The 12,112-nt window shown below is 52.8% G+C and overlaps 1 protein-coding gene across 1 annotated transcript; it reads right to left on the reverse strand.

Annotated features, from left to right (window-relative positions):
- Positions 1-277: 277 nt before the first annotated feature.
- Positions 278-11,898, reverse strand: LOC147659351 (alpha-crystallin A chain-like). Its single transcript, XM_086951821.1, has 3 exons — positions 11,531-11,898; positions 2,964-3,086; positions 278-1,171 (listed from the first exon to the last, which is right to left on the reverse strand). The coding sequence occupies exons 1-3, from the start codon at positions 11,717-11,719 to the stop codon at positions 962-964; spliced, it is 522 nt and encodes a 173-aa protein (XP_086807947.1). The 5' UTR covers positions 11,720-11,898; the 3' UTR covers positions 278-961.
- Between the last annotated feature and the right edge of the window lie 214 nt (positions 11,899-12,112).

Raw genomic sequence — 12,112 nt, forward strand, 5'->3', positions numbered from 1 at the left:
ACAACAATGAAGACAAGAAGATATGAGGTGGACATGGAAGAGGATGAGACAGAAAGGGAGACATGGACACACAAAAGATAGAAAAGGAACGTTAAGAATAAGACAATCAGGGAAAGGATGAAACACAAGAGGATGAGGCTGCCAAATATGACCCGGATAGCGCAGGAATGGACGACACAGAAGACGACAACGTGGAAAGCATGTCTCACAAAAGTGTGATACCTCAGTGGGTGCCAGTTGGAAAGAATGCACAAAAGAACACAACACAGCAGGAGTGTTTCATTTGACACATCTTTATTGACAGCCACTAGTGGAGTTGGCAGATAGCAGCAGATTGGGGATTCACTACAAGAGGTTGGCGCAATGGTTTTGAGATACTGGCAGGTGGGGAGAGCCAGGAACCTTCAGAAGCTTCAGAGCTTGGTTGAACCCTGGCAGGATGAGGGTGTTGTCTTAAAAGGGCAAGCTCCTTTTCCCTCTTGGTGGGCCAGAGCTGCCTGCTTGTGGGTCTTTTGCAATGGCGTTGGGCTGGAGATCTGATGCCCTCAGCCGATTAAATACCACACGCCCCTTCACTTCCTGGACAATGCACAGAGAGGACTGTGGTTCATCACCCACATACCTCTATCCTACAGTCCTCCTAATGTGCTTCCTCTTTCCATAGAGTTTTTTTTCTGGAGGTAGCAATCCTACAACTGCTGAGTGTCCTGGGGATTCCACCTCCCTGCTAACGGGTCAACATTTTTGTAGGCCACTTTCCAGGCCTCCCCTCATGATGCATATACCACCCCACCTCATTTGAAGCTTCCAAGGTGGCCCCGGACTGCTCCCCGTCTCTGCCCAACTCCACCCAGCTGCCCCTTTCCACAAAAGAACACACAAAATACACCCCTGCCCCTATCCCTGGCCTGTCGCTCATCTTCCGTCACGTCTCGGAGGTGGGAGTGGGGATCTGCTCCGCCTAAGAGGATTGGGCAGAGGCGGGCTTCTCATCTCGCGAAACAGGTATGGGCCTCTCTCCGTGGCTGGAGTCCAAGCTGGACTGCATCTTGGTGCCCGAGAAGGTCAGCATGCCATCAGTGGACAGGGAGCAGGTGATGGAGGACTGGTCCACGCTGGCGGGCAGGCGGTAGCGGCGGTGGAACTCTCGCGAGACATACCCATGGTCATCCTGCAGAAGAAGAGACAGTGTGTCAGCGATGGTAGAAACAGTATGAAGGCGGCAAATGGTCGGAGTGCACCCATGAGAAAGGTCAGACAAGTCAAAAATCACTGCAGCGGTCGAGGTGTGAGAACGCTTTTGCTCAGCACCCTGGCCTCTTACTTGTTACTTGCTGTGATTACTGCGCTTGCTCAGTAGCGTGGCTTCCATCAGTACACTTGCTGCACTTGCTCAGCGGCCTAACCTCCATCTTGTCACTATCTATGCTCACTGAGCTTACTCAGCAGCCAGACCTCATGCCTGTCCTTTGCTGCGCTTGCAGTGAATGCTGCGTTTGCTTAGCTGCCTGCCCTCTTGCTTGCCACTCACTGTGGTAAACGCACTACCTGGCGCTCTGCGATTTCCATGGATCTCTAACTGTGGCTGGTGTGTCCTCCTTCCTGTCTCTTGGGACCCCTGGTTAGGGACCTAGACTTCGACCTGCCACTCGTTGCTCTTGCTGCGCATGCCCTCACCAGGGGTCCCACCAGTCACTCATTGTGCTTACTGTGCTCGCTCAGAGGCGTGGTCTCCGGCCTGTCACTCATTGTGTTTACTGCGCTCGCTCAGAGGCGTGGCATCCAGCCTGTCACTCATTGTGCTTACTGCGCTCGCTCAGAGGCGTGGCCTCCAGCCTGACACTCATTGTGCTTACTGCGCTCGCTCAGAGGCCTGGCCTCCAGCCTGACACTCTTTGTGCTTACTGCGCTCGCTCAGAGGCGTGGCCTCCAGCCTGACACTCATTGTGCTTACTGCGCTCGCTCAGAGGCGTGGCCTCCAGCCTGTCACTCATTGTGCTTACTGCGCTCGCTCAGAGGCCTGGCCTCCAGCCTGACACTCATTGTGCTTACTGCGCTCGCTCAGAGGCGTGGCCTCCAGCCTGACACTCATTGTGCTTACTGCGCTCGCTCAGAGGCCTGGCCTCCAGCCTGACACTCATTGTGCTTACTGCGCTCGCTCAGAGGCGTGGCCTCCAGCCTGACACTCATTGTGCTTACTGCGCTCGCTCAGAGGCGTGGCCTCCAGCCTGACACTCATTGTGCTTACTGCGCTCGCTCAGAGGCCTGGCCTCCAGCCTGACACTCATTGTGCTTACTGCGCTCGCTCAGAGGCCTGGCCTCCAGCCTGACACTCATTGAGCTTACTGCGCTCGCTCAGGGGCGTGGCCTCCAGCCTGTCACTCATTGTGCTTACTGCGCTCGCTCAGAGGCGTGGCCTCCAGCCTGTCACTCATTGTGCTTACTGCGCTCGCTCAGAGGCGTGGCCTCCTACCTGCCGGTCGCTGTGCTTACTGCGCTTGCTCAAGGGCGTGGCCTCCAGCCTGACACTCATTGTGCTTACTGCGCTCGCTCAGAGGCGTGGTTTCCAGCCCGTCACTCGTTGTGCTTACTGCCCTCGCTCAGAGGTGTGGCCTCCAGCCCGTCACTCGTTGTGCTTACTGTCCTCGCTCAGAGGTGTGGCCTCCGGCCTGTCACTCATTGTGCTTACTGCCCTCGCTCAGAGGCGTGGCCTCCAGCCCGTCACTCATTGTGCTTACTGCGCTCGCTCAGAGGCGTGGCCTCCGGCCTGTCACTCATTGTGCTTACTGCGCTCGCTCAGAGGCGTGGCCTCCAGCCTGTCACTCATTGTGCTTACTGCGCTCGCTCAGAGGCGTGGCCGCCAGCCTGTCACTCATTGTGCTTACTGCGCTCGCTCAGAGGCGTGGCCTCCAGCCTGTCACTCATTGTGCTTACTGCGCTCGCTCAGAGGCTTGGCCTCCTACCTGCCGGTCGCTGTGCTTTCCATGGATCTCCACGTAGTCGTCCAGGATCTTGACACTTAGGTCTTCTGGCGCGAAGTGCTTGACATCCAGGTAGATCTGGAACTTGTCGCGGTCAGACCTCACCTGCAGGTACAAGAGGACAGTAGAGGGTCAGAACCCATCATGACGTCACTCTGCTGACACCAGTGCCCATGAAAGATGAGGTACTTAATAAACATTGAGTAAATGACACAACATGTTTCCAAAGGTGTTGCCTGACCTCCGGGTACAGACTACAGAGTGGAGCGCCTGACTGCCTGGCCCAGAGCATCCATGGATGTGGGGCAGGGGGGAGAGTCAGGCAAAAGTGATCTCCTGCCTGACCTGTGACCATGCCTGATGTCTCCTTCTGACCGACCTTGCCTCAGCCCTCAAAACATGGAACATACATGACTGGAGCCCTCAGTCCTCAGCCTAGAGGGGGTGCAGGGATGCCCTGGTGCCCCCAGAGAAGGGACAAATCAGCGAAACGGAACACAGAAGCTTAGGAGCCCTCAGTGCAGGGGCCAAATATATACACATAACAAATGTCCCCAAGCACTCTCAGGACAAGTAGGGAGCTATGTATGGAAAATGTCCATTAATACATAAGAATACGCCCTTTGCCCGGGAAGGAAGCCGAACTTTCACACGATGCGGTACTAAGGAGGAGGATGTGGTGATTTTCACGCTTTATCAAGAGTCATCCCTGATGGAATATTTATCCTTCAGTCTACCCTCCTCTGAATTCTAACTCATACTATAATTAGCGAGGATTACTTGCAGAATCTTGAAAAACTTTGAATACTATATACACTGTGACTCCCTATCTGCGCACATAGACGACTCTTTGGCTTCTCAATACTTCCCATTTAAAGATCGTTTGGACACGCCCATTCGCAAAGAAATTCTCCATCGTATACGCACAAACTTAAAAGATCTTGCCCTGAAGAAGTCCCAAAAGGACGAAACGCGTCGGCTGCAAGCACCCGTGTTTTGGCTGTACACCTTCTTTTTTGGAATAAAGAAAATCGCAACTAAGAGAAACCTACGTCTGTGATTATTGATACTGTAACTCTGGATTTATGTGGTGCACCTGTGCTCTTATGTATTAATTTACTGAGTTCTTGGATGAACTATCACTGTGACAGTGGGTGTTAACCAGTGTGCACACATCTCGCCCATATAAACTATCTAGGGCTTGTTTTGAATTTGTTTTGGGTGTTTTGAGTTAGGTGCTGTAACTAGGAAGTTTCCACTGTCTCCTCAGTTCTTCGAAATATGGAAAATGTCTGCCCTGGGATCCTCTGTGTAAAAATAAATCCTATGGGTTGGATTATATACATCCTGGTACTCTCAGTGAAGGGGCCATGGGTAGGGATGGGACATTAATGCCCTAAAGACCCTCAGTGTAGGGACCAAGCCCAGGGGTGGAGCATAGACACCTAGAGGCCCTTAAGAGGGAATGTATGCCCAGAGGCCCTCAGGTGTAGGGATGGAACATATGAACCCGGCGCCCTCAGTGTCCGTGGGATTCCTTGCATTTGAACTGCACTCACTCATTTGGGTGGTGGGCATATGCATCTGTCAGTTGGATTTAAAAGGGTAAAGGAGGGCTCGAGGAGGGAGGGGTCTTGAAAGTGTTATTTGGGAGACAATAGTAGTAGATGAGGCTGGGTAGGGGTCAGAGGAGGGATGCAGGAGTGAAGAGTCTAGAAGGGGTGATTAGGAAGATCATAACAGTAGAAAGAGGTTTGGGGTGAATCAAGGGGGTGCAGGAGGGCAATCCTGCGTGTTTTGTTTAATAGACCGTAGTGTTGCTCGGTCTGTAATAAAAATATCCACCAAATATCGGGGCCACATAACCGCGGACAGACCTGTTAGTTCATTTTTGGCGTTGTGAAGAGACTAGGGCAGGGAACTTTTTTAATTGATGCGTAAACATTTTAAATGATAATAAATAGTTCTCAATGCAGTGATATAATCTGATGTACTGAGGTTCCACCTGTAAACAAAATATATATTTGTTTTCATTTTGAAGAGATTTCGTTGTATTTTACATTGTTTGCCTGATTCACATGGCAAGTGTTTTCAGGGCGCGGCTCCTGCGCAGGCTCTTAGGGCCAAGGCAGACCCTTGGCTCGGCCCTGGCTCGGCTCTCCCTGTTAATCTGTTGGCTCACCCACCTCTACTGTGCGCCAGGCGCAGTCACACCGATGTCAGTCGACGGGACTTAGGTGCTTTGAGGAGGTGACCCTGAGCAATACATTCCAAACACCGCCCAGAGGGAGAGAGAAGGAGGTGACATCGAGGCCCAAGGGCCTTCTGGGAGTGTGCATCCACCAACAGAGATGTTTCTCAACTACAATCACTAAATAATCCACTTTCAGAGACTCCAGCCCCAGATTGCGTTAACTCCTTGTTTTCCCCCAAGCGATGACGTGGTACGGATTTCCTCCACAGGTCTTGAACCTGCAGCGAGGTTAATACATTCTGGATAGAAGCTAGATGCTATTGGTAAAAGCATTGATCTAGGTGCAAATTCAGCCCATTGGTGTGTCTTCTGCGAGTGGAGGGGCAGAATCTAAAAGGATACGAGGTTTGTGGACCTGTTACTGAGTGTGAAGCGAGTGGATTACCCATTGATAGATGGGATTCTGCAATACTCAGAGTTCCAAACCCTTAGAAAGGAGCTCAGCCTTTGGCCCTGTTCCTCTATATGGTCTTGGACAGAGGTATAGTTTAGTCTCCGAGATATGGGGGAAGGGTGAATCTCAAATTTCCCAACTAAAAAAACTGTGGGTTTTGAGGTATCGCATATCTCATAGATTTCACTGCGTCACTATTACAAGCCTTTTTGCGGGGGAACGCCCCCTCTGCATACATTATACCTGACGCAGGTATAATGTGGCGCAGAGGTTTAAAAAGTGACGCATCTACCTAGATGCGTCACTTTTTAAATATGGCGCAACAAGGCGCATATTTTACGCCGCTGGTGCGTCACAAAAAGTGACGTACCGGCGGCGCAAAACTGATGCAAGGCCTCATAAATAAGGGCCCAGGTATTTAAGGGCTCTCATATGTGAAATAAAGAGGCTCGGTGAAATAAAATGTTTGCCTAAGCTCACACAGTTTGGAGAAGCAGAGAAGGGGGTGTTGATTCCTGGTTCACTGGTTTCACATTTTTAAATCCAGCCATCAGATCTATATCTCTGCCTCTCTCTCCTGTTTTACACCAAATGTCACTGGTTTGTCTTTTATTCTTGATGCACGATGAGGAACATTGAGACAGACACAGCAGACCCGGCTCAACGCCCACTGACTCAACTAACAAGCCAAGAACTTATTTATTTGGGGGGGGGGGTCACACCCCAAACATTACCCCTGAAGCTACGCCCCTGGTTATGGAACTCCTCTGTGACTTGTAATATACTTATAATGTGCGGCAGGGGGTACTTTATCCCATATATATCTTCATGTTTCGCTAGACCCATGTACATATTGAACCAAAAATAAAGCTGGAAAGCAGCAAGTCTTCTCAGCAACCTGAGGGTCACATTAATTGCCTATAAATGCAATGTTTGCTGGCAAAGAGGCATGTCACGTGGTTCTACATAAGGAGGGTTCTTCGGATGGGGCGCTTTGAGGCCTACAGGTGGACATATCCATGGGATCCCTCTTCACGTCTATTTTCATCATGCTCAGGAGCACACCTATGACGTAAAAGGCTTCACTGGGGGTCATGTGCGTGGTCCCTGCTCTAGGAAGTGTGGGCCAAAGACCATGCCAGGTAAAAGACCAGCTTTAGGTTTCAAAAAAGGCATCAAAACTAGATCTTTACTGTAAAGTGTTGAAAACTGGCGATGAAAGGAACCCGGCACATAATTCAAAGATGATCGTTTCTTGGATACCTCCGCCCTTGGCCTTCTAGAATATTCTTTGGCTCGGTTGGTTTGAACACATCTGCCCGGCACGCAGCCGACTCTGCCCCAGCCCTACCCGCCTTGCATGTGAGTCTGCCAGAGGCCTTCCAGGACACTGAAGTGCTCTGAAGTGGTGGTTCTTAACCTTGTGACTTCTTGGGGCCCACTGTTAATCATTGTGGGAGCCCGAAGACCCCACCTAATTATTATTGGAGCCCCAGCATTGACAGCATGTCTCCTTGGCTCCCCAGGGCACCAGCACTTACCATGTTCCACCTTCCTCAACAGGATGTCACCAAGTCACTCCCCTCCCCAGACACCGTCCTTCTCGACAAGCCTCATCGTGTCAGAAAGTCTAGTCGGGTCCCAACCTGGCCAGCCATCCTTGCAGTGTAGGTCGCTTGGCATGGTCTGTCCACCCTAGTCTAGGCTGCCCGTACTAGGAACACAACACTGGTCGTCAGATGGCTGCTCCCCTTCACAGGCAGTCTCTCTAGACCACCCTCCATGTCTACCTATACTGGGGGCGAAATTCTATTGGTTCTCTCCTTGGCCGCCATCTTTGATCGGGTGTCTCTAGGTTCTGCCTCTGTCTTTTTAGGAAGTCTCCAAGTTCTCCAAAGGCCTACCTACCCAAACAGAAAGCCTTCCAGTTCCTCTCTCAATCAATCAAACATTTATAGAGCGCGGCAACTCACCTGTGGGCTCTCTGGCCATCCACACAAGCAAGAAGTCCGCCAGATCTACCGGACGACCTTATGATTCCCCTCCGTCAGCCATCTTGACTTCAAGTCTCTCTGTAAAGCACCCTAGCCTCACCATCCTACAGTGGAGGTCAGCACGCTTCCTCCTGGACCCACAGTCCCTGGCCAGGAAGTGGCTCCTGTCCTCTGCTTTGCTCACCAGTCTTGGGGCATTAGGTTTCCAGGTTTTCTTTCTAGACCCACTGTCATTCATGAGACCTGTATTGTCTCAGGCCCACCGTCCTCACTTGAACGGTCTATGACAGGAAGCCTTGCCGTTCATCCATCAAAGCGTCCTTGAGGTGGGACCCCTCCCACTTCCTTGGTGGACCCACCACCCTTCAGATAGGAAGTCTCCGCCCTTGAGGTTGGACGTCTCCCAGTTTATTGGTAGGGTCACCATAGTTTAGGTATGAAGCCGCCTAGTTCCTTGTTAAACCCGCCACCCTTGACGTCAAAATTCTTCAAGTTCCTTGATAGGGTCCACCACTCTAAGGTTAGGAAGTCTCTCAGTTTATTGGAAGACACACCGCCCTTGAGGTAGGATATCTCCCAGTTCTCCTGTCCACCCTAGACACACCACCCTTGAGGTAGGATGTCTCCCAGCTCTCCTGTCCACGGTAGACACACCACCCTTGAGGTAGGATGTCTCCCAGTTCTCCTGTCCACCGTAGACACACCACCCTTGAGGTAGGAAGCCTCCCAGTTCTCCTGTCCACCGTAGACACACCACCCTTGAGGTAGGATGTCTCCCAGTTCTCCTGTCCACCGTAGACACACCACCCTTGAGGTAGGATGTCTCCCAGTTCTCCTGTCCACCGTAGACACACCACCCTTGAGGTAGGATGTCTCCCAGTTCTCCTGTCCACCGTAGACACACCACCCTTGAGGTAGGAAGCCTCCCAGTTCTCCTGTCCACCGTAGACACACCACCCTTGAGGTAGGAAGCCTCCCAGTTCTCCTGTCCACCGTAGACACACCACCCTTGAGGTAGGATGTCTCCCAGTTCTCCTGTCCACCGTAGACACACCACCCTTGAGGTAGGATGCCTCCCAGTTCACCTGTCCACCGTAGACACACCACCCTTGAGGTAGGATGCCTCCCAGTTCTCCTGTCCACCGTAGACACACCACCCTTGAGGTAGGATGTCTCCCAGTTCTCCTGTCCACCGTAGACACATCACCCTTGAGGTAGGATGTCCCCCAGTTCTCCTGTCCACCGTAGACACACCACCCTTGAGGTAGGATGTCTCCCAGTTCTCCTGTCCACCGTAGACACATCACCCTTGAGGTAGGATGTCTCCCAGTTCTCCAGTAGAGTCCCTCCCCCCTTGAGGTAGGATGTCTCCCAGGTCTCCAGTAGAAACACCACACTTGAGGATGGAATTCTCCCAGTTCCCTGGTAGGTCCAGCACTCTTGAGGAAGGAAGTCTCCCAGTTCCCTGGTCGGTCCAGCACCCTTGAGGAAGGAAGTCTCCCAGTTCCCTGGCAGGTCCAGCACCCTGGTGGAAGGAAATCTCCCAGTTCTCTGGTAGATCCAGCACCCTTGAGGAAGGAAGTCTCCCAGTTCTCTGGTAGGTCCACCACCCTGGAGGTAGGAAATCTCCCAGTTCTCTGGTCTACAGTAGACCCTCCCCCTTGAGGTATGATGTCTCCCAGTTCTCCAGTAAACACCACCCTTACAGTAGGAATTCTCCCAGTTTCCTGGTAGATCCACCACCCTTGAGGAAGGAAGTCTCCCAGTTCTCTGGTAGATCCACCACCCTTATAGTAGGAAGTCTTCAAGTTCCCTGGTAGATCCACCACCCCTGAGGTAGGAATTCTCCCAGTTTCCTGGTAGATCCACCACCCTTGAGGTAGGAAATCTCCCAGTTCTCTGGTCTACAGTAGACCCTCCCCCCTTGAGGTATGATGTCTCCCAGTTCTCCAGTAAACACCACCCTTACAGTAGGAATTCTCCCAGTTTCCTGGTAGATCCACCACCCTTGAGGTAGGAAATCTCCCAGTTCTCTGGTCTACAGTAGACCCTCCCCCTTGAGGAAGGAAGTCTCCCAGTTCTCTGGTAGATCCACCACCCTTATAGTAGGAAGTCTCTAAGTTCCCTGGTAGATCCACCACCCTTGAGGAAGGAAGTCTCCCAGTTCTCTGGTAGATCCACCACCCTTATAGTAGGAAGTCTCCAAGTTCCCTGGTAGATCCACCACCCTTGAGGTAGGAATTCTCCCAGTTTCCTGGTAGGTCCACCACCCTGGAGGTAGGAAATCTCCCAGTTCTCTGGTCTACAGTAGACCCTCCCCCTTGAGGTATGATGTCTCCCAGTTCTCCAGTAAACACCACCCTTACAGTAGGAATTCTCCCAGTTTCCTGGTAGATCCACCACCCTTGAGGAAGGAAGTCTCCCAGTTCTCTGGTAGATCCACCACCCTTGAGGAAGGAAGTCTCCCAGATCTCTGGTAGATCCACCACCCTTGAGGAAGGAAATCTCCCAGCTCTCTGGTAGGTCCAGCACCCTTGAGGAAGGAAGTCTCCCAGTTCTCTGGTATGTCCACCACCCTTGAGGTAGGAAATCTCCCAGCTCTCTGGTAGATCCACCACCCTTGAGGAAGGAAGTCTCCCAGTTCTCTAGTAGGTCCAGCACCCTTGAGGTAGGAAATCTCCCAGCTCTCTGGTAGATCCACCACCCTTGAGGAAGGAAGTCTCCCAGTTCTCTGGTATGTCCACCACCCTTGAGGTAGGAAATCTCCCAGCTCTCTGGTAGATCCACCACCCTTGAGGAAGGAAGTCTCCCAGTTCTCTGGTAGGTCCAGCACCCTTGAGGTAGGAAATCTCCCAGCTCTCTGGTAGATCCACCACCCTTGAGGTAGGAAATCTCCCAGTTCTCTGGTATGTCCACAACCCTGGAGGTAGGAAATCTCCCAGCTCTCTGGTAGATCCACCACCCTTGAGGTAGGAAATCTCCCAGTTCTCTGGTAGGTCCACCACCCTGGAGGTAGGAAATCTCCCAGTTCTCTGGTCTACAGTAGACCCTCCCCCCTTGAGGTATGATGTCTCCCAGTTCTCCAGTAAACACCACCCTTACAGTAGGAATTCTCCCAGTTTCCTGGTAGATCCACCACCCTTGAGGAAGGAAGTCTCCCAGTTCTCTGGTAGATCCACCACCCTTATAGTAGGAAGTCTCCAAGTTCCCTGGTAGATCCACCACCCTTGAGGTAGGAATTCTCCCAGTTCTCTGGTAGATCCACCACCCTTGAGGAAGGAAGTCTCCCAGTTCTCTGGTAGATCCACCACCCTTGAGGAAGGAAATCTCCCAGCTCTCTGGTAGGTCCAGCACCCTTGAGGAAGGAAGCCTCCCAGTTCTCTGGTATGTCCACCACCCTTGAGGTAGGAAATCTCCCAGTTCTCTGGTATGTCCACAACCCTGGAGGTAGGAAATCTCCCAGTTCTCTGGTCTACAGTAGACCCTCCCCCCTTGAGGTATGATGTCTCCCAGTTCTCCAGTAAACACCACCCTTGTGGTAGGAAATCTCCCAGTTCTCTGGTAGGTCCAGCACCCTTGAGGTAGGAATTCTCCCAGTTCTCTGGTAGATCCACCACCCTTGAGGAAGGATGTCTCCCAGTTCCCTGGTAGGTCCACCACCCTTATAGTAGGAAGTCTCCCAGTTCTCTGGTAGATGCACCACCCTTGAGGAAGGAAGTCTCCCAGTTCTTTGGTAGATCCACCACCCTTATAGTAGGAAGTCTCCAAGTTCCCTGGTAGATCCACCACCCTTGAGGTAGGAATTCTCCCAGTTTCCTGGTAGATCCACCACCCTTTAGGAAGGAAGTCTCCCCGTTCCAACCCGAAGCTTCTCATCCCCGGGGCGGGAGAAGGCCCCATCACTCACCTCGGAGACGCCGGAGTCCACGTAGTTGCGGAGCATGGACTGGCGGTAGTAGGGGCTGACGGTGGAGGAGAAGAAGGGGAAGAGCTCGTAGTCGAGGAGGCCCTCCCCGAAGAACTGGTCGAAGAGGCGGCCAGGGTAGAAGGGCCCCATGGCCCGCTTGAACCATGGGTGTTGGATGGTGATGTCCATGCTAGCGGCTTGAGGCGAGGGAGGGTGCACGGTCACCAGGTGGAGGGTCGAGGCCTGCAGGGTGCTGAGGTCTGAGGGCTGCAGGGAGCTGAGGTCTGGGGGCTGCAGGGTGCTGAGGTCTGGGGGTTGCACTTTGCTGAGGCCTGGGCAGAGGGCTGCAGGGTGCTGCGGGATGCACGGTGCTGCCGTGCCGAAGCCCGGCGGGGCCTGTATTTATACCCAGCCCTTTGAAAGGGGGCATTAGCCGAAGCTTCTGGAAAGCCATGATCTCACGGCCCGGCGGTCGGTCAGCAGAAATGCAGGCCTGGCCTGGGGGGGCCCCGTCTGCGGGCCCGGAGCCAGGCCTGGCGTGCTGGCTGCAGCCGCCATCCTCAGCTCACCCCGGGGGCTGGG

The sequence above is a fragment of the Lissotriton vulgaris genome, unplaced genomic scaffold, assembly GCF_964263255.1.
Source record: "Lissotriton vulgaris unplaced genomic scaffold, aLisVul1.2 SCAFFOLD_1061, whole genome shotgun sequence".
Lineage (NCBI taxonomy): Eukaryota > Metazoa > Chordata > Amphibia > Caudata > Salamandridae > Lissotriton > Lissotriton vulgaris.